We start from the raw sequence: 27085 nt of genomic DNA, 5'->3' as shown, positions 1-27085 counted from the left end.
CTGAGAGCTGAATGCCCTGTGCGAACAGAAAGCCTGTGGCTTGCTTTCAGAACTGCGAGTGCAGTTGCTCTGAGCCTGGCACTGAGGGAAAGTTCTTGTGCTGTCCTTTGAAAATCAGATGTGTTTTGTGTTTTAACGTTGATATCTGTTGTTCAGATTTGCAAAGGGTAAGGTCATGTGGTTATTGTCCTGATATTTATAAGTCCAGCTGGCAGTTAGGCTCCGGTTTGGCAGACAAAATACAAGTGAGATAGGAAAAAGAAAGTTCTGCGCTGAAGACCTTGCAATTGAAAATGTAGGAAACAAGTCATCGTTGAGGAGGAGAGGGAACGTACTCAGCTGTAATAAAACCGTGTTTCTGCCTCTGCTCTGTAAAGTTTCCAGAGCAAGGCACTGCTTTAAACCGACCATGCTCGGCGTCTCTGAGGCCTGGCGCTAGCGCGATTCCTCCCCGCTCCAGGAGCGAGCTGTCACCTTACTATTATTAGTGAGCTGATTGCTCCCCCTGTGCCATAAGCGACCCGGGACTTGACCACGGCCGCTATAAAACCTCCGCGCTGCGGAGCCTCAGCCAGCTGCTGGCGGCGGGGACCGCGGCGCTGGCCGTAAGTTCGCGGCGCCGGGCTGGGGGGACCCTGGGGAAGGAGCCCCTCCTGGAGCCCCTCCTGGAGCCCCTGCCCGGGCCGTGCCGCTGCCCTGCGGCCGGGAGCGGGCTGGCAGGGGGCAGCCGCCCCACGGGTGTCGATGGCTCCACAATCAGTCAGGGCGCGGGGAGCAAGCGGCGGGGTCGGGCTGCGCCCCCCGCTACTGTGAGGGGCTGGGGCGGGCCGGGAGGGGCCGGGACGGGCCGGGACAGCTGCCTTGGCGCGGGGCTCGCCTGGAATGCGGGCGCCGGCTGCGCGCCGCGACTTTTATGGCAAGTTGCAGCGGCGGAGCCGCAGCCGCGGCCGCAGCCAAGGGGCGCTCGGCAGCCGCCAGCGCTCCCCGCCCGCCCGCCGGGACCAGAGCGAGCCGCAGCCAAGGGGCAGCGCGCCCAGGTAAGAGCCGCTCCGCCGGTGCCGGGAGGGAGGAGAAGGGAGCGGGGCAGGCTCCTTCGGCCTCGGCGGGAGACCCCCGGCCGGGCGCCGCTTTCCCCCAGCCCCGCCGAGCCGGGAGGAGCGGCTGCCCCCTCACACCGCCCTCAGTGCGGCGCCTGCTGAAGGACCCGGGGCGGGCGGCCGGGGGGGGACGCGGCACAGCGGCGAGGGTCGGGGCCGAGCTGCGGGCTCAGGACCACGGAAGCGGCTGCGAGCCCCGTGGCAGCCCCGGGGGCTCCAGGCGCGGCTGGGGACCCTGAGGGCCCTCGGCTCGTCCCGCGCCCTGAGGGGGCGCCGTGAGGCGGCCTGGCGGGCGGCGGCCCCCTGCTGCCCGCGGCGCTTGGCGAGGGATCCGTGCCCGGGTGCGCCTCAGGTACCGAGGGGTTCTGGTAGCGGAGCCGTTTGTTGCAGCGCTCCCCGGAGCGCTGGGCTGGGCTGGGAATTGGTCAGCAAGCGGCTGCGTGCTTAGCGCTGTCTGCCGTAGCTCCCGGACCCTAGCAGGTCGCTTGGAAAAATGCCCCGTGTAATGAAGTTGGGAAATAATAATTAGTCTTCGAGGAGGGCCAAGTGCGTTAAGGACTGCACAGAAATACACGAGGCTGTCTGGCGTACACAGAACGCGAGAGAAATACAAGAACCAGGTGGGCAGCCCAAGACACATGCCTAAGAAACACTTTCTCTCACCGCATCTGGAACATTTCAATGACCGCTTTCCTCGGCAAGGCAGCGAGACGAGCCGCAACTGCAGCGCTCGCATGTTCTGCTCGGAAACTTAACGAGGAGCGCTGCCACGGCCAAGCTGCGGACGGGACCTGGAAGCTGGACGGGGCCAAACCGCGGTGAGGGCTCGTGTCTGGAGGAGCAACTCGGCACCGGGAGGAGCAGCCACGTCCCTCTGCGGAGGTGCGGGTACGCAGCGCGTCCAGCACGGCCGGGCTGCTCGGCTGGAGACCTGCGCTGTGCAGGGGGAGCCGTGAGGATGGCGGAGAAGTGGCGGATAGGCTGTGAGCTGTCCTCTGAGAAGGGAAGAAGCAAACTGCAATCAAACTTCACACCCGGGATTTTATCCCATGTATCAGCGCCCTGGCCTCTGTGGTGCTGTCCGTGGCATCGGCACTGTTTCTCTTCAGCTGCTGGGATGCAATGGGAGTTTCAGGAGCTGTGGCATGGGGTGATGTACACTAGTTTTTCTCTTGGGCATCTGTCTTCACAGTTACTGCCCCCCACAACTAGGATCCCAAGCTATCTTATCTTGGGATGTGAAATCGGGGGCCAGAAGATCTTGACAGGGCTTCCCCCAGTCTCCCAGTCCCCACCACATTTGTTCGGGAGCATATGTGCCCCATAATAGTACCCAAGAAGATTAAAGAATTGAAGCAGACCTCTTCCATAGAGAGGCGCTACTTGTGTGTTGTTTTTTTTAGCACAGCAGTTGGACTGCCTGGCAGTGTCATGTTAAGAGTATTTATAGTTCTATAAAAAGACAAAATAGTTTCTAATAAATAGATTTTTATAAGTGGCATAAAGACTGTTCTGCTTTAATGGGGGACTTTTAGTGAATGTTGAAGTGCAATAAATTCAACGATGGAGGAAAAAAATGTAGATGAAGTTGAATTACTTGGGCCAATTTTTGGTAAGCATCTTAGCCTTTGATAATAAAGACTTCATTAGTTAAATACAACCGAGCAGAAATAGTTTTATATTTTATATTCTTAAAAATGTAATGTTTAAGCAGCTGTTGTTAATTGTCATAACTTGTTGGCTTCAGTGGAGGTGACAGTTCATGCCAGTTCAGGATCTTCCTCTGTGCCTGATAATTTTAGTATCTGTAATTTAGTACAACAACTGGTAATGTCATACCAGACAAGTTGCAATAAGGCCAGAAATGATGAGCATGGCTCTTTCCTCTCCTCTTTCCAGTTCTATTTCATATTTCTTTAAATACTTTAGCATTGTGGACTGTGTTTTCCTCTCCTGAAGTGCTTTGGCTGCAGGTAGTAAGTTTCCAAGTTTCACAGTATGGTTTTCTTGTATAATGGAGTCTTCCCTGCAAGCAGATCACAAAGAGGAGACAGATGGTAACCGTAACTCAGACTGTGCTGCAGTGGGCTTATTTATAACTCACAGTAGCCAGGAGGACAGCAGGGGGGCCTCCCGAAAGGAGGAATTGCAGAGCAACAAGACTTTTATTTTAAGTCCTGGCTTCGTACTCCCATCTGTACAGAGTAGCATTTGGTTCAGGAAAACATTTGTATTTCTATGTGTCTCATGTAACGATGTTAACTACTCCACCGAAAATCATGAGCTTCTAGTTTTTTATTATTTACTTATGGGATATTTTATTTGGTTAAAGCTGCATGACATTATTTGATCAATTCTGGATGCTGTCCTCTTTTAAGAAATATAAATTAATTACACTTACGGAGGTAGATTTTGGGGACTTCTGAGCTGTCAAAACTCTTGTGTCCTCTTAATGTTTTTTCTTCATTCATTTAGATTATTTTGCCTAAAGTAGGGCTTTAGAGGGTCACTGTGAATATTTAGTGTGATGATCACAGCAAATCAAGACATATCACACTGGAGCTGTTATCTTATATGTAGGCTGTTAATGGGTAAGCTGCTTTTTTTTTTTTTTTTTCCCCTCCTCTTTAAAGTCCCTAAACCCAGAGTATTTCTAATCTGTTGCATAGTTTTCTAAGCATTATTAGCTTTGTATTAAATTTTCACTTGAAACTCCTGAGAGATCACTCTCTGCATTACAGTCAGTCAAGCCACTCTAACAATGGCATTTTCTCTTCTATGCAGTTCCAGAGGTGGAACCATTGATCAAATTTGGAGGTTTAATTTCCCTTCTGGGGGAATCTTGAGGCAGATCTCTTCTAAAGATGGAAATACAGCCTAGTATTTTCAGTAAAAACATTAAAACATCAGACTTAACATTTCCTGAGATATTTCGTAATCATAGGGAAGGTAAAATGTGGAGAAAAAAAATAGTGATGAAAGTTAGGGTGATGAGAGTGGATATGCAAAAAAATCCACCTAGTAACAATCGCAATTCACTTTTTGATCAGAGTTACATTCAGCATTACAATCTGGGAATTTTCTGAGTGTGAAGCTTCAGTGAGGAGCTCATGCAACATTTCCTGAGTCTTTCTGATCTCGGGAAGTGAAAGACTAGACTGTATCTTAAGATTTTTAACAGCTTCATAGTAGGAGGACAAATCTCTTCTGAAGCAAGTACATACAAAAGTAGGTCCTTGTTGCCTCAAAAAATAAGCATGACTTAATGGGGAATTGCTTATTACAAAACAAGCAGATATATCTATCTGCATACACAACATAAAAATACAACTAGTTTCTCTCAACAGGGAATTAGTAAGAAGATACTATCTTATTTAAAAGTTGCTGTTGTTAGAAAATAGCATGTCAAAGTTTCTTGGGTTGGAGAATTTACTACCACATACTTTGTGCAAAGTGATCAGCAGATGATGAGGGAGACACTCTTCCATGGTCTGTGGGTGTTAGGACTTCCCAAGCTGGTTGCTCGAGGGGTCCCTGAGGGAAGGGCTTGCTGCTGTTCCTCTTGGAGGTGTAGGTGACATGGAGAGGGATGAGGATGCAGGCATTGGTAGTCTCCTGTTTAGTAAGGCCCTACTGCCTTACATCCATATCTTTTAGCATCAAAGGTAGAGGTAGGATGACTTGCAGTTGCAAAATGTGCTGGAGCCAGCTGGCTAACCTTCAAGCACATTAACAGCTAGGTGAAGCCAACAAATTGGAGAGCACCCTGAAGTAATAGCCGACATGGCAGCATTCCAAATGGCAGAGACCTATCTGCCATCTTGAAGGCCCACAACATGGTAGGTTGGCAGATTTTTTGGAAGTTCAGACAATAGGAGTTTGCAAGGAAAATTTCTTCCACTATTTGTGCTTTTTAAAAATATTTGAGGTTTGTGTTTTGAGGATAGGTCTCACTGCTTCCAGCAATCTTAGTGACACTGTCAAGGGCTTCAGGTAATTAGAGCTATCAAAAAGGTTCAAGGTAAAGTTGATCCAAAAGATCAAAATCTAATTGTGGTCTCAGACTCATGATTTGCTTTGTATGATGAATTCCACACAATAAATGCATCAGGCTTTGGAATAGTTGCAGTTTTCAAGACTTTAAGGTGAAGCTCTATAGATGGGGGAGGTTAGCAATGCCTTCCCAGGAGCACTTTGGGTGAAATGCAATCATTCCTTGTAAGAGATGAACTTTGGGACTTACTGCTCTGCTCCAGCTGTGTGTTAAGGCTAGGAGATCTCCTGTTGCCCTGGGTACTCCAGTGCATGAATTGTACCAATGCATAGTTTGTTTTCTGATGGATTCATGCAGTAAACCTTGTATTTAGCTTCTGTATTTTTAGAAGTCAAAGAGTTTTAACGAGTTTTAAGGTCATACTGATGACAGAGAGGATTTTACTCACATGTGTGAAGTAAGCTAAAAGCTTGCGATGACATCCAAATGCAGTAGCACTGTACACAAATGCACAATAAAGTGTATAGGGACCTTGAGACCACAAGGGTGCTTGTAAAGTTATCTGCCTTTAGAGACACAACAGAACTTTAACATACTGTTGCTGATCTGAAACAGTCTGAATAGGACCTAATGTTCAGTACCTCTGTGTTCGTGGCTTCCCAAGTGACAGGCTGAAATGCCTTGGATTCCTGTCAGTCCTCAGATGAGATGTTTGTCAGCTCTGACTGGGGCAGGAGTGACTTTACATACTCAGTTGAAAAGAGACAGCTCTGTTGAAGCTGAATTTGAAGAGTTTGGGATTTGTAAATCAAGGCAGGGCTTGGTAGCTAAATGCTCTTGTTTCATATATTGTGACTGCTCTGGCTTGGAAAAACATCCCAAGATATCTATGAATCTCATTCATTCTGTATAGCTACAGCAGCACCATTTATGGCTTTGGTTTATTTTTGAAAAGCTAATACAAAGGCAGCTCCTAAGGTTCATTATTTTTAACACCACATAATTCCCATGTTTATAATTTGTTCATAATTAAGAATGAGAGAACTCTGAGCCTGTTTAATTAAGGGAGGAATGCCCTGCTATTCCCACCTTGACAAATGCCCCCATGTAGTTGTTTCATAGAATCATACTGGCTTTGAGCTATGGCTGTGCCTGGCACTGGCTGGTGGGGGATGTCAGTTCAGCAATGTATGACCCACAGGAAGGTTTCAGAACTCATCCCGAACTCATTGCAAATTTGGGGCTTTCCTTAACATGTCAGGAATAAGTTATTACACATTAAAGCAAAGGAGATTCTGTTCCACATGGTCTAAAAATATGGTATAGTTGAGCCATTAGCGTATTTCTGATAATAGTCATATAGTCCTATTCAAATAAGTGTTTTGTTTGTTTGTTTGTTTTTTACAGTTATCAGCCCTAATGTTCAACCTGATTCAGGAAACAAGTATTTTCTGGGGATTACTTGTTTATGGTTTTGCCAGTAATATTTAAGTCTGAGCTACAAAGTTTCAGTCAGTTTAGTGTCTGCTGAAAGACTTTTATTTAAAAATTTTTCCTGGAATAACAATAAGTGAAATATGTTTACATCACACCGTAGAGAACATGGATTGTTATTTGTTTGTTTTTCCACTGAGCAGGAAAGTAGTGAGAACTAGTTGATATAATCAGAGCAGTTCTATGAAGCATAATTTTATAGGATCATACCATGCAATTCAAATTAGGATTACAAAGTGCCCAATGATAGTGGGTTAGGATACTTGCTATAGGATTGAATAAAACCAAAATAGAACCTTCCAGTTCTTATTACATCCCACTCACATTCAGTTAATTCGTAAAACGGTGGTTTGGCCTCTAGAACAGGGAGTGCTACCCTTTTTGGTCACATGCCTTTGTGACATCGCACTTACGCTATCTTTAGTACTAGATAATTTTTAGTAGCTCCTGAGATTTTTCCTTCTACTTTAATACATGGTTTTTGTGTGGGATTCATCTAGCTGAATTATCTGATCCCAGGTTTTATCCCTTCAAAACTTCATACATACGGTATTGCAAATAAAAAGCAAAGGAAAAACACTTTTTGGCTGACACAGCAAGAACTTCTTAAAATTATTACATTTTTTGGCTGTGATTTTTCTCATCTTAAAATCTTGTTCAAGCTGATGTGAACAAAATTACCTATTACAATTAGGCTTATATTATAAATGAATATTAAGGAGTGGGAGATAAGCAATGAAATACAAAACCCTCATCATTGATTTATTCAGAACATATTGATAAATACATGTATGTTTCTACATTACTGAACAGATCTATGACGGCATAAATGCAATAAAGATATTTGCTGTCCATTTTCTGGTGGAATACTTTTTAACATCACTGAAACCTCTATTACAGTTTACCACCTTTGTTGGCAATACTGAAAAAGAGATCAGAAATGGAGATTACAAAGAGAAAAGGTGCCAAATTTTATATGTATGCAGTGTACATCCTGTATAAGTTAGGGCCACATGTAGAATTGTTCTGTTCCTTCTGAATCAGTCTTTTTTCCTGATCTGATGAAACCTCGTGGCCTCCCAGGAAGAGCAAACTGGACTGTCTTCAGCTTTGTCATTTCAGAATAGGTACTATGAAAAAACAGCCGGCATGAACCAGGGTTTATCTAGATAAGGGATTGTGCTGACCCCACGGGCAAAAAATTGCAGCCTGCAAGGTTACACACTTACAGGTTCTGTCCCTGTCTTCCTCATACTTCATTTTTGGGAATTCACTATATCCAGGTTTAAAAATAATGAGTAATTTTCATTAAAACTGCATATAAAAGCAATGAGTAATTGACTTTTCAGAGGACATATGATTAGGATGCCTGCTAATGTAATTGTCTTTCATCATTCGTTCCTTTGAGCTCATCTGAATGTAAAAACTAGTGAATAAATGAGACTTCACCATAAAGGAAAGTGTCAAATTAACAGCGATTAGTCATGAAGGCATGTTTATTTTCCATGATTTTATTTTAAGCTTACAAATCAAGACCAGGTACCTGGGTTGCACAACTTTTAAGGAACAAATGACCATTTTGACACACAGGGTTTAAAAGCTGCTTTTAGCAGAATGAAAGCTCAAACACTGTCATAAATTCCTGTTCCATGAAACTGAAGTATAGGGAAACCATCAGTGAGGGCAGAGGATTGGGACAATCACCACAGTTCAAGCCTTTGCTTTCATTGTATTCAGGCCACAAATCACGGCAAAGAAAACAACTTTATGTTGTTCTGACAGCACTGAGTTTACCAATGAATATAACTTCCTCCTGCACATGTGAATGTGACTTGGAACTGACTGAACATCACATTAGTATCATGGCACTATCAGACCCAAACACAATTTCTTATTATCTTTGTTCCCTTATCCAATTTCTACCTCAAAAAATTAAGAATTTAGAAGGAAAGAAAATAGCTCTTCGTTTTCTTTAAGTCAAAAGTTCTTTATTAGCTGGAAGCTCACATCCTTTCTTGCAGCAGGGAAGGCTCACCTACTCCTCTTTATAAGTCTGAATAACAGCTTTGTGAAGCCCCAACACCCAGAATGGAATTTTGCTATTTCTTCGTATCATTTCTCTGTTGCCCTGTAATGGGGCAGTGAGTGCTTGCACGGCATTCTGCTGAGGAGGTTCACATGGTGTGACTTAGGCAGGTAAGAACAGTTGTTAACATTGGTAAGAGCACGGCATGGAAATGCTAAAATGGGATTTAGGAACAGACTATTTATAAATAAGAACTTATCTTTACATATCATGAAATGCCCTGTTCTCAGGTCCTCTAACCCACAGGCGAGAAGCCCCTTCCAGCAGAGAGCTCCTTTTCAAGCCTTTTTACCTCTAGCCTTTGAGTCCATTTGCTTGCACCCCATGTAGCACATCGAGTGTTCAGGCTTGCCTGGGACTTGCCTGTGCATTGGTACAGCACAGACAGCAGTGGCACTGGAGTCATGTATGAACTTAGAATCATTAAAACTGTAACTTTTTGCCTTAATTATTTTTTTCCCCCTTAAACCTTACAAAAATGTCTTAAAATCTGTGGGGGAAATCTGTCTTATGCAGCGGTTCTTCAGCATTCACAGGGTACACAGCTTTCCTGCAGTCTCCTTCCATTCCTGCTTTCTCCCCTTCAGAGCTCCCACTGTACCATCATTCCCTTCCTTCCATGGGAAGAAATAGCGGCCTTCACGCTGTCATTCTTCACTAATTCACTTTTCTGGTCCTTCTCAACTTTATCCCAATCTCCACCCTCTATGTTTTCCCTGCATAGTTTCAGCTTCTGTTGGAGCCACGTCTTGCCCAGAAGCTGTCTGTGCTCTGACAAAGGAAGAAGTTCTCTCCCCTCACTGTGGACTGTACAGCTTTTCACGTTAGCAGGTAGTTGCTGAAGGCTTCTCATGGCTTGCTGTTTGTCTCGGGTAGCCTCACAAGGTAAGTTAGGTGCAAAACCTAGCTAAAGGCTAGTACTGCTTTGCTACCCAAGTGCAAACCTGTGGGCAGGTTGCCTTCCTCCCCCCCAGCTCTGACAGTCTTGATTAAAAACCAAACCACAAAAAAAACAACTGTCTCAAACTTGAAGAGCCTTCCCATTAGGTTTGTAATAACTATAGTGTAATATAAATTTTAAAACATTTTTCTCTTGAAAAACGCAGTGTTCCAGCCACAATTAAATACTAGAAATAGTTTTTCTAAGGTGTGTATGTGGTCCACCTAATGCATTTCACAGCTTTTAGCACTTGTTATTCCTAGAATAGGGGAAGGGAAAGTGTTCTGTGTTTCTGTAATTACTGAAGAGCTGAGAGGGGTTCCTGGCTGAGAGTCACAGAGACCTCATGCAGGCAACAGATCCAGCTGCAGCTCTGAAATCCAGGTACGTTCCCTGCAGCCACTGACCATCTGTCCCTTGTAAGGCAAGGCAGCATCTCCAGGAGGCTGAGTTTTGGCCAGTGTGTTCGGCAGGCTTCTTGCAACCTGAGCTTGCTGGCTCATACATCAGACCGAAGCAGAGTGGCAGAGGTGCAAAGCACATTCCTTTCTGCTAGCATGAGTATTGAGAAAAACAGTTTCATAACACACCAGCCAAGGCAGCCAGAATTTGGCTTAGAGACCTTTTTTCTTTTCTTTTTTTTTTTTTTTTCCAAATGGAAATTAAAAACCAGTACCTAGGATTATATAGAGGGGTTATGAGCATGAATAGTGAATCATAAGCTTGTTCTTTTAATTATTGGTGCATACTTAGAACCTATTATTGTCTTCAGGAGCCTCAAAGGACCAAATGAAATTGTGATACATCAGTTTCAGCCCTTGCAAACTTATTTACAGGAAAATGGTAAAAGTATCATTTAAAAGGACAAGAATCTAACTATAACTTTTTCTTTCAGGTTTAAGGTAGAAACTTAAACATACCAGGTGCAGAGCAGAACACAGTAGCCATGAATGACATTGCACAGAAAACTGAGGTATGTACCAATTTTAAAGTAATCAAAGGAACATAGTAATTTGCAATTGATGCTTTTAAAAAGAATAATTATGAACAACTGCAAAAGACAATTATATTGTAAGTCTGGCTAGAATTGTTTTTATTTTAAGACACTAAAAGGGTATTTGGGAGCAGTTTAAGGAAGACCACCTGATTCAGTGGAATGTGTGAAATACCTTCTTGGTATTAAAATGAATGAAGAATGCAAAATAAACATAATAAAATATGAGGAAACTAAATTTTAGGGGAAATTCAGAGCATCATTTACATCTTATTATAAAATCAGAATTTTTCTATTTAAGTAATTAATTAATATGAGGCAATGTAAAATATTTATTCTTATGCTTTGATTCACTGAGTAACAGGAACAAAAGCAAATATATCATTACACCACCCACTATTGGTTTGGTTGAAAATTTGAACCACAAAATATTTTCAGCCATTTTTCTCAGCACTACTGTATTGACATACTTTTCTGTAGTGATTGCAGTAAAAAGAGAAAAATCTTCCTACTATTTCTAAGTAGGTACTTCTCTTACTGTTTGGACACAGGTAGATTAAGCATTGGCAAAAAAAATGTCTGTTGGCTTTATCAGTAACAGATTCCTGCAAGTCCAGTGATCTTGACACTTTATAATATCACTGGACTTCTGAGTTTCTCTGAATATTAAAAAAGTTAAGTATATAACATATTGGAAGTTATAAATGAACTAATAGTACCATATATAACTACATATGGATGCTGAAGCATTGCAGAAAAATGCACGCATATTTTATCACATCTGTGTGTTTACATTTTTTTAAATGTGGTGTTAGGGGTAGAAAGACTTTTTTGAACACTTATGATTTCAAAGCAATAATAAAAATCTGTATATAATTTTTAAATCCAGAGATTGAAAGTGTACATTTATGTAGTTCTTATACTTAGTTGTGAAATTAGTATTCATTACAGTTACTCATAGTCTAAGTTTAATACAAAGCTGAATGTTTGTGGTATTTTCATGTTTATTACTGTTTAGTTACAAATACTTAATATAGATGATGGCTAGTGTCACAGAGTTCATAATCCCAAATGTACTTTTATGTTCTTACATTCTTTCTAATTCAATCTATTTCTGTTCATCTGTTTCAACTTTCTTTTTCTTATCTTCATTTCTTCTGTATCTTCACAAGATTCTGCTTTCTTCATCTAAACCCGTCCAAAAATCCTATGTACCCAAGCTTCACAAGGGTGATGTAAAGGATAAATTTGAAGCTATGCAGAAAGCAAGGGAAGAAAGAAATCAAAGGAGATCTAGAGATGAAAAGCAAAGAAGAAAAGAACAATATGTTAGAGAGAGAGAATGGAACAGGAGAAAGCAGGAGGTTATTTTCTTTGCAAATATTTTGTGTTATTTTGATATTGAATATTGTATGTGAAAATATTTTCACATTATTTTAATATAACCATTTTGGAATTTTATTTAAGATATAAAGATGGTTCACTTTCTTTTTCATCGACTAGATGAAAGAACTGCTTGCATCTGATGATGATGATGACACAAAATCATCTAAGATGGACAAGGGTTATGTTCCAAAGCTAATAGGTAAGAGAGGCCCAAATTTAAAGGCCACATAATTAATTACTTAAGTATTAGATCTACCTCCTGAATTGTGTATTTCATGTTCACAGGAACTGTTAAAGGCAAGTTTGCAGAAATGGAGAAGCAAAGGCAAGAAGAAGAAAGAAAAAGAACGGAAGAAGAAAGAAAGCGCAGAATTGAACAAGATATGATTGAGAAAAGAAAAATTCAAAGAGAACTAGCAAAAAAAGCACAGGAGGTATGTTCATCTGATCAAAATAGGATATAATTGTAAACAAACACAATGAAGTTTTGTATTCATCAGCAGAAACAGTTGGTCTTAAGATTTTTGATAGTAGTGCTTTATATGGGAGATGCTGGATGGGATCGAAGTGGGGAAGAAAGTGAAGATAAAGGTTCTCCTAACAATCCTTAGGCTAACAATTTTTAAGCCTGAGTCACAAATAAGACCAGGCAGGCATAAACGTGGTAGGAATACGAAAAAGGCACAAATTTTGGTGTCATAGGTATGTAAGAGTTTATAGAATTTACTAATTTGAACGTGTTTTTTTACCAGCTGTTATTTTAGACAATTTTTGCTTCTAAATTAGTGAATACAGTTCAGTGATAGATAAACTGAGGCAAGATGTATGAAGATGACATTGTCAGACCAAAATATGAAGATACTAGCACTAGAAAAATCAAGATTATTCAGATCATGTTTTATTCCATTGTCACTTTGTGAATTGTTGTTGCATCTATATGTGAACAGACTCCAACATTTTTGATGCTCATAAAGCAGATTTTGTCTTCTGTAAAATTTTGCACTGGGGCATCATATTCAATTACTTTTTCAAGTTTTATTCAGTGCTGCAAATGCTGCAGTGAGAATAATCATCTAAATGATAACTATTTCTATAAGCAAATCTTTATTTAACAAAAAATCTAGGAATACTTAATTAAGGCTTTTTGGTTTTTAAATGTAAGAAAAGAAACAGTGCTCTAGAAGTCAATTTTCAACAAGGACTTGGAGAGAATTTTCTGCTAGGACTTTTAGCATTGTTAAATCTCCTGTTAAAAAGTACAGCTTAATCTGTCATGTATTTAATCGACAGTGAAAGGTCGTATGTTACTGTATAAAACTAACATTATATTAAGGCACCAATACAATAGACTTTTTGCATGGAGTTGAGAGGAAGACAGTATCACTTATATCAGAAATAATCAATAAGCTTGCTTCTTGCTTTTTTTGTTTTAACACAATTGTGGAGTGCTCCCATGAAGAATGGACATCTAAAGCACTCTTCTTGGTTCATCACTGAAGCATTAAGAATGCTTTAACATGCTTTCTGTATTTTCATGTTTTGCTGTCATGTTTCCTCTTTCTCACCTCGCTATCTAGCTGAAGTATTCCAACGAAGGTTCAATCATTACCATCTCTGTGAATTTAAGTGCTACATACATATCACTGATACAAAAAGAATTTCCAGTTCTTTGTTTGCAAATCTAAGGCAAAGAGCCAAAGTAATGTAATCATATGAAATTCTCATTTAATAGATTGATGACTTAAACAATACGGGAACTGAATCAGCAGCAGAGGTAATCAGATTTTTTTTAAAAGAAATGTTCACCTACATTTTTATTCACGTTGTTTTATTACTGTAATATGGGCTGGGAAAAGTTAGAAAAGGGCACACGTACTTAATTATAATTCAACCAGGGAGCTAAGAAAATTTAAAGCATACAATAGCGTATATATGCACTTGAAGTCAATTTATTTAAGTTTAAAATAGTCTGAACTGTGAATAATTTGTGGTTAAGAGAGTGAAGAGCACCTCAAATGTAAATATTGAAAGCCACCACAATGATTTGAGGCACACTGGTGATGATATTCTAAGTCCTTGGGCTTTGGAAAGTATCATCATAAAGCTCTTTGCCTTAAGCTTGACATTAAAAGGGGATTCTGTCAGCATACAGATGTTTGAACACTGCAGTCAACTGCTTCGTCTTTTTTTTTAAATGGACTAATTTAACATAAAGGTTTAGATTTTTAAGTCTTGCAAATAAGCATTTAATTTTAAAAAGGTCTTATCTGTCACTAACAAAGGAAAATCACGTTCCTACTATGGTTTAAAAAACAAACTAACATTACTTTTAAGTTATTTGACAGTATCCTTGTTAGTCATGGTATTTTGTTAAAGAAAAGAAACTTGGGCAAAGCACATTTTGGCAAATAAGTTGTGAAAATAATGTTGAAGCAGCAGCATCCTTCAAAAGCAAAATAATCTGCTTGGCAAATTACCTATTTCTAAAACTACTAGCTTATTCCAACCACAGTACATCCTTTACATAGTAAATACAAGACTGGAAGTAGACTGCAACTACAATTTCTATGTATTCAAAATTTAACTTGTTTTTATCCAAACCATGAATATTTATAACTAAGTTAATGAAATTAAGTAAATTCAATTAGAAATAATTAAAGAGTTTGCCAGCAGTTATGGTGAAAATATAATTCAGTCTTGATGTTCTTTAGATATTACAAGGAAATTAGTAACTGTCACAAGTAGCTTATTCTTGTTAATGTAAGTAATTCTTTAGGAAGCTTTGGTTCACACAGGTAAAAACAACAGTTTCATTAAGAAAGAAGTCTGCCTAGAAGTCAAGCTGTACAAAAATATAACAAATATCTTTTTGGACAGGAAGGGGATGATTCACTGCTGGTTACAGTAGTACCTGTAAAACCCACCAAAACACCTGGGAAGAAGAAAATAAACTTTGAAAACACAGGAAAAGAAAGAGTAGAACAAAAAGACAGACAGGATGAAGAAATGAAGCCAAAATATGAAGAACAAAAACAATTCCTTAAGGAAACCAAGTGCCTTTCATTTGTCACGGTAAACTACTTCTCTAAGAATACCTAAGAAATAAATATGTATTATTTAAAATGTAACTATTTAATTTTTCTTGCACAGGGTGAAAATCAAGACAATGAATCACAAGAGCCTCTGTCTCCTGGTAAGCTGAAAGTAACATTTGAAGAACTTGAAAGACAGAGACAGGAAAATCAAAGGCGGCAAGCAGAGGTAGAAGCAAAACAGCGTTTAGAAGAGGAAAAACGCGCCTTTGAAGAAGCTAGACAGCGAATGGTAAATTTATATTTCATATATATTGTTACAGAATTTTCACAGACAATATGTCTTTGGATTTTCTCCTGCATCCGATTATTTTCCTTACTGCTTAACTCTATTTCAAGCTGAAGATTGCATCACCACAAATTTTTGAAATGTTTCTGATCTTAGTTCTAATCCAGCAACCATCCTGGTGTAATTCTCTAGACATTATTTTAGTAAAAACAGGAAATCTGTGTTTTGAATTTGTCAGCAATCTTACCAGTTTTCATATCAGCTTTTGTACCTGAGGCTGTAAATCCTCAAGAAGAAAATTAGTTGTCTGTTTTCATCTTTAATATTACTTCATACATCTCAGTAACCGATTTTTATGAAAATGTTCGGTAGTAACAGAATACTATTTCTTGTTCCCATATTTATATGATATCATGTGAAATATGATAGATAAGAAGGAAGTGTAAATAGAAATGACCATTCTTGGACAAACAAAATCACTATATTGACTATATTTCAGGAACGTTCCAGAAATTAATATGCAAGGGAAAACAAACCACCCTCACAGAACATCCAGAAAGCTGAAACACTGAAATTCCCAACTGGCCCAAACTGAGAGGGCTCTAGGTTTAGACAGATCCCAAAATCATAGTTCCTCCCACCCACTCCGAAAAATCACCTAACTTTCCATTAGTTCCTACTGGATACTAGTGAAGATGAAGAAGAAAGAAAGAGAAGAGAGAACTTTGTGAAGTGAACAAAACTTCAATTAGAAATGCTACAGTAACATTTCCCACCCCTCAATATCTGCATTTATTAACCATGTAATATAACTGTGACAACTGAATTTACACATTCAATAGAAAAACAAGACATCCCCACGGTTTTTTTCTACCATGCAGTTTTATCAGTTATCCAGTGGCTATCAAAAGTTGAAGTCAAAAGTTTTCTTGAAGGAACTCAACTGCTGAACTGTTCTTTTTTTTTTTTTTTTTTTACCCTACAAATTCCAAATAAAAGTTTTCTGTAATTCCCCCAACATACCAGTCCCTAGCCTGCTTGTAATAAGCAGATAGCTGGATACTCTGAGAGTTCCCAGTCAATTTCCACCATTAGAAATTAAGTACTCCAAGATACATTCTGAAGATAGTTCATTCTTTTGTTCTTGATTGCAGTTTGCAAACCATAGGCTTCTCTTTGTGGATAGTATTTACTGGAGATAAGCAATAGTAAAGAATCTCACTTCCCTTTCTTCAGTGATGATTAAATGTCTAAAAAGGAAAGAAACAAAAAATGTCAGTCTGGATTAAAACAAAATGTTATTTAGTTTAGTTTTGCTATAAGACTTCAATATTTTGTAAACTGATACTTGTATTGGTGGAAATAATTTATACGTAAATAACATGATGCTATAAAGCTCCATGAAAATGATGTAAAGAAAGCTAATAAGGAGTTCACCGTAAATAATCCAACCTTGAAACCACAAAATAGATACTTAATTGTTTAGCCTTTTCCTGATAACATATTGTACTTCAAATTACACCTTCAAGTGATTTAAAGAAATTATAGAAGAGTATGTGATTCTGAAATACATTTCTCTTCTCCCTCCCCTGGTTAAAACCAAGCTTAAAAGGTTTCTTATAGGAACCAAACCAATGATACATTTTTCTTCCCCTAGGAGAAGAAGGCATTTATGAGCGTTCAGAATAGAATTAATTAATGGAGCATTTACTGTACAAAGAATTTTTTTTGTTTGTTTGGATAAGGTATTTATTTTTTTCCTTTTCCTGTTCTCTAAAGATAAATGAAGGTGATGATGATGAATCTGAAAATTCTGGTAAAGAATTCCGTCCTGGTAAACTTAGGCTCAGTTTTGAGGAGATGGAAAGACAGAGGAGAGAAGAGGAAAAGAGGAAAGCAGAACTAGATGCAAGACGACGCATAGAAGAAGAGAAACGGGCATTTGCTGAAGCAAGGAAGAATATGGTATGGCACGTTGTTTAGTATTTAGTTATTTTAATATTTTACCTAAGTCTCCAAACTGAACTAGAAAGCAGCTCCAGGAAAAGCTTTAAATAGAGTTAGGAATATGTTTTTACTCCTTCATTAATTAGCTTACCCCACTACCTTCTAATAGGTAGCTTAACAAACATTACCACAGCAGTATCTCCCCACAGAAACCCTAGAAAGCATTTCAAATAATTTAATCAAAACCAGATATTGTTTCCTACTGCTAGTATAATTCTACATGGAAAGCAGAAAGACTTCAGAAGGAGGCTCTTGTTTTCAGTTGGGTGGGTGGGGAGGAATTCCTGTTTCTTTAGCTCCACTTGTCCAAGTTAATCTCCCTGCCTTTAAAGAGTGCCCACCAATTAGCTCTTCCTTAAGTATAATTAATGCCAGGCTAGAAAAATGCTCAGTGCAAGTGCAAATTCTGTAGTCATCTGTGGCCTTTTAGGAAGAAAAAATGAAAAAGCTGAAGTCAGCTAATTGATGTTTTTATTGTATTTCATTACTTGTTCAAAGAAACCAAAAAGGCTACTTGTGGAATTTACTGTTAGAACAGTTCTTAATATGGAACTTTGATCTGGATCAGATCCCTGTGACATGCAATGACCAAGACTGTATCAAAGATAAATTTTCAGGGAGCAAGGATTGACATACTGACCCAACCTGAAAAGAGAGACAAATGCCTAATTTCAGAGGGTGTCAACCAAATTACTCAAAACAAACAAACAAAAAAAACAGCATGGGGCTTTTCACAGTATTCTTCATATTTCTTGCACTAACTTGAAGTTTCAGCATGCTTTTTGATAAAAGCCAGTTACTTACTGATGGATGTTAGGAAATACAGTGTTAAATTAGACCATTACCAACTAAAATTGCAAGTACTGTTTGTTTCAAAATGAAGGACAAGACATACCGTGCAAAACTGTGGAACAACTCGCCCATCTGGCAGTCTCCATCTACATTCCCCTGTGTGGTTTTATTGAGAAAGAGCAACTACATGCCTAATAAAATTGTTTTCTTCATAATTCAAAGCAATGCTTGTGAGGCAAATTAATGCTTTGTATGACTATTAATACTGCTAGCAGTGCTCCACCTCTGCCTGAAAAGTGGGCTGAAGACAAGACCTCTACTCCAAAATTTTTAAGAGAAATCACAACATAAAGTTATACTTGATATTGTACTGGTAAGCAGTTACATAAAATAATGTCTGTGGTCTGTCCACAGCTCCAAAGAGGGAACACGGAACCTTACATCTGAAAATAAAGGAGTGCTATTGGACTTCTGCCATTACAATCTTTATGAAAAGTCAGCAGACAATTCAAAAGCCAAAAAACAAACAAACAAACAAAAAAACTCACACTCTGCCCTTTTGTTTTTTATTGTTTTCTTGTGAACAGCCTTTTTCTGCCTCAATGTAACAAGAACTTTAGTGTCCAGGCCAGAAAAATCTCACTGACTGAACAGTTTAATCCATTAGATGCAGCACAGGCTGGAACTGCACTGTAACAGCAGAGAGTAAAGAAGTTCAGTAGTCTAAACAATTAACAGAGTATGTTTTCAGCATATACGTGTTTGGATTTTTTTCTGTTAATTAACATCCTGAATATGAGTACTGCATTTTCTTTTACTTTTAATAGAAAATATAAGCCCATGCTTTCCCTGTTTTCCACACCTACACAATATAACAGCAATGCACAGATGTGCTTTTTAGCACGTCAAGAAGTCATCTCTTTCGGAAGTTCTAAAACCTCACATTCATTTTTAAGCATTTAAATTTAGTTATTTAAGAACCTTTTCCACATTTATTCATTTTAATTCCTTTTTTGAAAAAAAAAAAACAAAACACAAAACAACAAAAATCAGGAGTAGGAACACTGCTACTAGCAAGCACAAAAGCTACCACCTTTTGCGAGGATCTCCCTATTTTACGTTTTCTTCTACTCTATATTTTCATGCTTTCCAATATAAATTCAGTCCCTTTTGGACTGAAGCATTTGTTTTCTTCACCGTCATTCTCCTTCTACTAGTGACTGCATAAAGAACCTGTCTTAGTATGAACAAAAAGCCATTCTACTTTGTATCAATCAGCATTGCCCATTGAAAATTGGCTGGCTGAGCCGTAAGCTATTGCTAGTACAGGACTGTTTCCCACCACTATCTGTTCCCAATTTGTAGAAAAAACAACCAAACCACGGTCTCACCTCACAAAACATGGCTACAATATTTACTAAACAAGGGTTTTATGTAACATACAGTTCAGCTGATTTTTTTTCCCTGTTTTTTAACCAGGAATAAGTTCACTTACTGTCTTTTCATAACTTACTGACTCAGATGCATATATGCCTCTCATTGCTCATATGCACAGCTTTTTTAATTCATACATACACGTATTAATAAATTTTGAATTAGTGCTTCTTCTATTCACTTAGGTTCTGTGTCATCTTGAAGTGATAAGCATATGAACTAATACAACATCAGAAAGAGACACTGACATTTCTTTACTGACTTAGATGTAATTACCTTCTAAAAAATACACAGCTAGCTATGCGTTGCCTCACTACAAGAAATAGTTTACAGCTTCACTTTTTGACTCTGCTTCTCCATGACAATTTCTACAAATAAGCTTGTGTTATGCAAAACAAGTGAAGAATGGAATGAATGGTGGGGCGGAAGTCCAACTGCAAGCTTACTCCGAGGAAAAAATCTGAAAGAAATCTATAGTGACTGAGAGTTTTTGAATGCGATTAGGCCATAAAAAACTATTGAAAGTGCTGTGGCAAATAAAAACAGGTATGGGCAAAGTATGTCAAGAACTAAGATATGAACTAAGATAGTACAAACAGCAGTAAAAGGTGCAAGTTACAATGGCAGCAAGTAGTAAGTAATAAAGGAAAAAGGGAGTGCTAAGACATCTTTTCAGACACACTTGCTTGTTTCTTTATAAAGCTAGTTAAAACACTTTCTCAAATGAAAGTTTGGCTTCCATAATCCTTTCTAGAATTTAGTTGATGGCTGTTAGGGATGCCTAGAACTTAAGGCACATCGGACTCTGCAACGATTGCTACAAGACTTCAAACAAGCACTGACTAAATAGTGCCAAAAGCCACACCTTCATGTGGGTCTACATCAGTATTTGACCTCCTCTCACACATCTGTCTTCAGACTGCTCTTGTTGAGACACTCTTTGTTAATGTGACAAAAGTTTACATAGCTACACAAACTTTTTTAATAATCAAGAAGATATTTTAAAAATCTTCCTGTGGTGTAACTCTGACTGTCGTGCTACCTGGCTGTTTTTGTAGCATACCATTCACTGTCTTCGTACTGCTATGCTTTGACAAATTCAGTCTGATCAAGTATTTGGTCTTCTTGCTTTTGGAAGTAAAAAAAAATGCCTTTCTGGGGCCCTGATATCCTCTTAGGAATGGGTCCAAAAATAAGCAATCAGCTTATACAGAAAGACAATCAAAGCCAGCCCTACTGTGTGGCCTGGGAAAAGGACAGAGAAAGGAGGAAACCCTTGCTGCAATGAACTGGCAACATGATTTAGTGTCTTCAGTTTGTGCATGAGTTCCTTGCAGAAAATTCTGTTCATTTATGCTTACTAGGAATACTAGTATTATTGGAGCTTAAGAACAGAAAATTAATGCAGTTTGCCTAGAAGATTAGAAGTACTTCAGTGTTAAAGGCAATGGCATTTAAACACAAACAGTTCGTGGGACAGTCTGAAATAAATAGGAATGAATTATTTCAGGTCACCAAGCTGCATATAGAGCACATCCTCTCCCATTTAAAACACCTTCACCTTCATTATCTCAGTACTGTAATAAGAAAGGGCTAAAGTCAAACAAAAACATGTTTTTCCCAAACCCCATTCTTTCCCAAAACTTTAGAGCAATACCTATGCTGTCATATTACATCTTACTGCTCTGTGGTAGGCGTGGCAAAATATGCGGTTATCTTCAAGCATTAGAAGCGTCTGAGCAACGCTGATTTCATCACATGTACCTTCAGGATGTATCATTAATGGTCTGAATTTCTAACAGGTGCTGGATGATGAATCACCAGAGATGTTTAAAACATTTTCTCAAGAATCTCTCATACCTGGTAAACTGGAAATTAATTTTGAGGAAATGCTGAGACAAAAAATGGAAGAAGAAAAGAGACGCACAGAGGAAGAGCGTAGGCAAAAGTTGGAAATGGAAAAGCAAGAATTTCAACAGTTAAGACAAGAAATGGGAGAGGTTTGTATATTAAAAGATACGTTAAGCATGTTCTGAAAAAAATATAATGGATCATTTCAGTTAACAGAATTTTGACATTTAAGATTGTAATTGGACACTGAAAAAGGGATTTTCAATCCATAATTTTTGTATTATGTGAAAAGATTGAAAAACATCCTTTTATAACATTTTATATAATAAGATACATATTTTTAATCACTAACATACCAGGAAAACTTTAAAAGGGTTTGAAGACTGTCACAGTTGATTTTAAGAATCTCACACAAAATTTGCCTGGCATGCCAGATGACTAGAACATCGCATTCATGAACTCTACGCTTCAATTTGATTTGGTTGTGGGTGGTGATTTTAATTCCCTTTTGAGTATTATTTTTTTTTTGTTTGTTTGCTTGTTTTTTTTTTTTTGTAAGCAAAGCAAGAGCAAGTAGTAAAGGCTCCAACTTGTGAACTTTGTAAGTAAATTTTGGATTACGTTCTGCGGAAGAAGGGAGACAGGGATATCCAACTGAAATGCACACACATTCTTATTGCCATTAGAGGTCATAAAGGGTGGATGTAAAATATAAACCATTACAACATCAGACATGGTTTAACTACAGGATTCAGAACTGTTACTTTTTCAGCCATGACACCCTGGCATTTCATTTGCTTTTTCTGCATTAAAAAAAAATCTAGCAATAACTTTAACAGAGTAGCTGTATTTTAGAAAACTATTTCAGAAGACATTGCAAGTAAGTCAGGGAGGTAAATTACAGATCCAGGATAACTTTGAGATTATTATATTGTTAGGTATCTGACTCTGAGTCTCTAAAGGGTGGTTTATTGAGAGCAATTTTTGAACAAAAAGTGTATTCAAGCAAAGCCAGAGAAAACAAGATACTTTAAAATCTGTATCTAGTTTAAAGGTGCTACAAACTCAGTTATCTTGATCATAGCGATAAAAAGATATAGAAGGAAAAGGTCACTGTGTTGACTTCAAGTAACTCCAACCTAAAAGAATTGTTCAAGTATATTAAGTTACATAACCTGTGGGGAGAACAGGTAGTAAACAACAATCAGAGTATTTTCCATTTTACATGTTACGTTATTTCTGAACAGCTGGAAGAAGAGTCTGAAACTTTTGAGCTAAGCAAAGAATATGAAGAATTAATAAAACTAAAAAGAAGTGGTTCTATTCAGGCAAAGAACTTGAAAAGCAAGTTTGAAAAAATAGGACAATTGTCTCAAGAAGAAATACAGAAGAAGATTGAAGAAGAACGAGCTAAGAGAAGAGCAATGGATGAAGAAATAAGAGAAAGGGAAGCTGAAAAATTTCAAGAGGTAAGTTGAACTCTGTGTATGTTAATGATTTACTTAACCAGCACAATTATGATACTGGACAATACTGCTGCTTTCATCAAAGCTGTATTTCCAAAATGGTTCTGTCCCTACTTTCCTATTGCTTCACTTGGATGCATGAGGAACTCTCACCCCAGCATCTCTAAAAGAAACAGCACCAATTCACTATCAGTCATGTGCTCCAGCACAGATCTAATTTGCTGCTCAAAGTCTTCAAATTAGCATCTTAACAACCTCAAACGTGACAGTCTGAGGGGTTAGAACATTCATGTTTGAGAGTGTGTTCTATTAACAGTCAGATGAGTTGCTTCTCCTTCTGAACTCTTAATTCACTCTCCATCATAAAAATTTAAACCAAATAAAAACCGTAGTACCATTTGGAGATCAAGTACTTGCCTTTTTTTTGATCAGAGAGAGGATTTTCACTTGTTAAAGCAGGGAAGGACGCCTAATTATATATGCTTCCATCTGGAATCACTGCACTTTATTTTCCAGTGGAGGAAAACAAGAAATGAAACTTTCAGTCTGACCTGTGTATCAGCACTCTCCTGTGACACCAACAGGAGCAGCTTTCACCACAATCATGGGGTAGTACAGGAGACTCCTAACAGTAGTAAACCTGATCTGAGTCTCATTCTGAGGTTCATACCTAGTGTAGTTAGCCACTTGAGTACCGGCTCAAAACCTTTTAAGCTTTCATTTCATGAGTGACCCTGTAACATTCCTATGAGGTCAGCCTGCAATGTTGAAGGCATAACACCATGGTATAAAAGTGACTAAGGACTTACCATCACAAGACAGTATTCAACGTTTAAAGATTTTAATGTATAAAATATTTTTTTCTAACACTTTTGAAATTACTTTTGCAAGTATTTTGCCTTTCTAATCTCCCTTCCACCATCTACCCTCCAAAAGTTTACTAAGCTGGTTGTTTCCATAAAGGGAGCACAAATCCAGCTAACCACTATGAGACAAAAACAATCCACAGAAAAGACGTTTAGATGTAGAGCTTAGGGATATGGTTTTAGTGGAGGATTGTTAGTGTTAGGTCAGAGGTTGGACTCGATGATCTTGAGGTCTCTTCCAACCTAGAAATTCTGTGATTCTGTGAACAGACATGAGACTTTATCGGAAAGCCTGCTTTTCAAGACCACAAAGCAAAAGTTGAAGTAGCTCAAACAGGAAAAGACCTTGTACAACCAAATCAACAGTGACTTCCAAGAAACCAGATTTCATACAGCAGTGTGTGAGAAGATGTGACAAGAAAAGAAAGCAAACAGTCCCATGATCATGTTTTTGTACTTCATGGATTCTTGCAGAAGGTAGAATTTTTCCTTAGATAGCACTATGGAGAATCACAGCATAGGTCCAAAAGGACTTATTTCCCTTGTCCAGAGGGAAGGAAACTAAATGTTTTATAACACTAGCAGTAGAAAAAAGCCAAAATGACCAAACAAAAAAAAGAAGTGCGCACACAAAAAAGCATGAAAGTTGTGAAAAAGCCTGAGCATTCTTCTTGAAGAAGAAATGTAATGAAGATCGGTGTCCTTTCTCAAAACAAGAAAGGATGCGTACTTAGTAGGACTCTCTGTAATACTTTTACATTGCTCCCCAGTACAGAAATGTAAACCCTAAGTGTGCAGTGGGTATAAAGAACAATTCACCAAGGGACAGTTCTTACAACTGTGAAGAAATTCTTTAAAAACCCTGCATTTTTTCCCATGTTATTTAATGTTTTTATTTAATAATCTCTTCTGTATATAACAAAGAGAGTTGCATCCAAAATAATTATTTCCCGTGTTATTAATACGTACTGACATAGAGCCATCAAGAGTGGGACATTATAGAAAATGTATCTGAATTCACTGTACAGAATTGTATATGTACATTCCAACGTTCCTTGAATTCTTACCTTACAGAATTAGTGTCATGAAACTGTTTTAAAAAAACTTCTCACTAAAATATTAGACCAAAGTTCGTTTTTTCTTTTTAAATTATTTTTGTTTATTTTTTTTAAATAGAAATTACTACCTCAGAACCTGGGATATTATCATTAAGACTTCATTTTAAATCCAACATTAAACAAAACAGGGAGGGTAAAAAAATAACAGGACTCTCTGGCTTTGTTCAGTTAAAAAGAATTACTCTACAGAATTAGTACTATTGTTATAACTGTTGAAAAGGTAATATATGAGTAAGTCCTATTTTTATTTTTCAAGGATGATGAAGTAGATGTGAGACCAGCCAAGAAATCTGAGGCTCCATTTACTCATAAAGTAAACATGAAGGCACGTTTTGAGCAAATGGCAAGAGCCAGGCAAGAAGAAGAACAGAGGAGAATTGAAGAACAAAAATTACTACGCATGCAGTTTGAACAAAAAGAAATTGATGCTGCATTACAGAAGGTAGAGATTACAAAGTACCTTTTCTTCAGTCCTACATGTCATTTAACTTAGCATCTGATTACCATTGATGGCAACACTGCCAGAAGTATAAAAAGAACATTATACTTAACAGCTGCTGTGAATTGCTGCAATAATGTATAATTGCTTTTGGTGTTTTCTTATTCTTGAAGAGTATGAGAAGTGTAGTGCAAAGAAAGTGCAGTTTCCTTTGAATATTCTGAAAATTGAATCCATATTCATGCCTGAATTTCCCTCCCTAGATTCCAGCCTCATTAAAATCAAATTTCCACAGCATTTACTATCTGTTCCACATCCAGACTCAGTGTCCTTGCTATCTAGGAGCAAGGATAGGTGTGGCATTTCCCCTTCTCAAAAACATGATAGCTTTTCTGTAAACAAATACATATGACTAGCAGTCATGCTGCCATTGCTACTTTCAATGTTCTAAATTGGATTATTTTCAAACAGAAAAGGGAAGAAGAAGAAGATGATGATGGAAGCATTATTAATGGTTCTGCTTGCGAAGATGAGGAAGATCAAGCTCGATCTGGAGCTCCCTGGTTCAAGAAGTCACTGAAAAACACATCAGTTGTTGATGGCGAGCCAGTGAGATTTACAGTTAAAATTACTGGAGAACCAAAACCTCAAGTCACATGGTGGTTTGAGGGGGAAATGTTGCAGGACTCTGAGGACTACCAATATATTGAAAGAGGAGAAACTTACTGCCTTTATTTGCCAGAAACCTTCCCAGAAGATGAAGGTGAATATATGTGTAAAGCAGTCAACAATAGAGGCACATCTGCTAGCACCTGTATTCTCACCATTGAAAGTAAGAGTTAGTTTTCAAATTCACTTAATTCTTAAATACTCTTCTTGCATCTTTCCTATTATGAAAATCTATTAATCTTTCTCTTAACTCTTTTTATTTTCTAGCTGATGACTACTAATGCTCTACTTTAGCTGGAATCTCTCTTCCCCTCAAAACTTTCTTACTGCATCATCTCTTTCTCTGATGGGGCCAACTAAAGAAAGCAAGGATACGCATTGATTTGTCATTCCTGCATCAGATAAGAATAACCTTCAAACTGTGTGAGCGTCCAGGTTCCTTGCTCAGTATGAAATTTAGTAGTGAAGGTTAAAAAGGAATGAACGTTAAGAACTAAAAGGAAAAACTGAAAAATAGTGCTCCCATATTTGAAGACCAACTGTTGTGTAATAGTATAAAACTAAATACACAATCTGGAAACCTGTGTAGTAGTTTAAATCTACTGGTATATTTTGCATGAACACTAAGTATTTAAGCTGTTTTACTTTATCCCAGAAGCATAGAACTGGCAAAAGGAAATACTTATCAGTGATTTTTCAAAAACCTCAGTGTAATATTTTTAAACAATAAAAGATTACATAACTGCTAACTTTTGTGGGTTTGTTTCAAAGATCATTAGTTCTTTTATTATTATTCTTTTTTAAAACAGACTTGCATTTAAACTGTTAGGCTCGTATAAACCTATGCAGTTGGTTATCCAAAAACTAAAAACAATCTCAGTAAGGCTTTTAGTAGTCTTTTGTCTACAAGCAAATGTTGGTATTCTATCTAATTTTTCATTGCTTAAAATATATAGAAACAGTTGGTAACAAAACATGATCTGATCACAGTTAAGTTGATAGGAAGCAACTTTAAGAAAAATATTTTCAGGAAGGGCATGAAGCTCATTTCTCCACTTTCACTCACTCTTAATGCAAAAAATTTATTGCTGCATCTGTAAACATTGTCTGCTCAAGGCTAACATACTGTTT

General features: G+C 38.3%; 2 protein-coding genes across 32 annotated transcripts in view; one reads left to right on the top strand and one right to left on the bottom strand.

Annotated features, from left to right (window-relative positions):
• The first annotated feature begins 495 nt into the window (after positions 1 to 495).
• Positions 496 to 26703, top strand: NEXN (nexilin F-actin binding protein). Of its 7 annotated transcripts, none has more exons than XM_084528240.1 (14): positions 496 to 605; positions 10507 to 10584; positions 11778 to 11969; positions 12109 to 12190; positions 12277 to 12425; positions 13724 to 13765; positions 14869 to 15063; positions 15142 to 15315; positions 17092 to 17277; positions 21348 to 21545; positions 22644 to 22865; positions 25103 to 25288; positions 25757 to 26117; positions 26222 to 26703. In XM_084528240.1, exons 2-14 carry the CDS (start codon positions 10558 to 10560, stop codon positions 26233 to 26235), a joined length of 2028 nt encoding a protein of 675 aa, XP_084384366.1. In that variant the 5' UTR covers positions 496 to 605; positions 10507 to 10557; the 3' UTR covers positions 26236 to 26703. The 7 variants fall into 7 exon arrangements, with proteins under 7 accessions (XP_084384366.1, XP_084384370.1, XP_084384368.1 ...); XM_084528241.1 differs by lacking the exon at positions 496 to 605 and adding an exon at positions 684 to 1037; XM_084528244.1 differs by lacking the exon at positions 11778 to 11969 and having other exon boundaries at positions 497 to 605.
• The window catches only part of FUBP1 (far upstream element binding protein 1), a 37107-nt gene continuing 25810 nt past the window's right edge, over positions 15789 to 27085 (bottom strand). For all 25 annotated transcript variants that reach the window (XR_014695612.1, XR_014695613.1, XR_014695614.1 and 22 more), the window contains one exon: positions 15789 to 16562. Coding sequence is in view for 15 of the 25 variants with exons in the window: in XM_084528210.1 (XP_084384336.1) it covers positions 16545 to 16562 (18 nt within the window). In the remaining 10 variants the exon portion in view is untranslated. The remainder of the gene's footprint in view (positions 16563 to 27085) is intronic.

This window comes from Aythya ferina (assembly GCF_964211825.1).
Source record: "Aythya ferina genome assembly, chromosome: 8".
Classification (NCBI taxonomy): Eukaryota; Metazoa; Chordata; class Aves; order Anseriformes; family Anatidae; genus Aythya; species Aythya ferina.
Note: the sequence above shows the minus strand (reverse complement) of the source record. Positions and strands in the feature narration are given on the sequence as shown.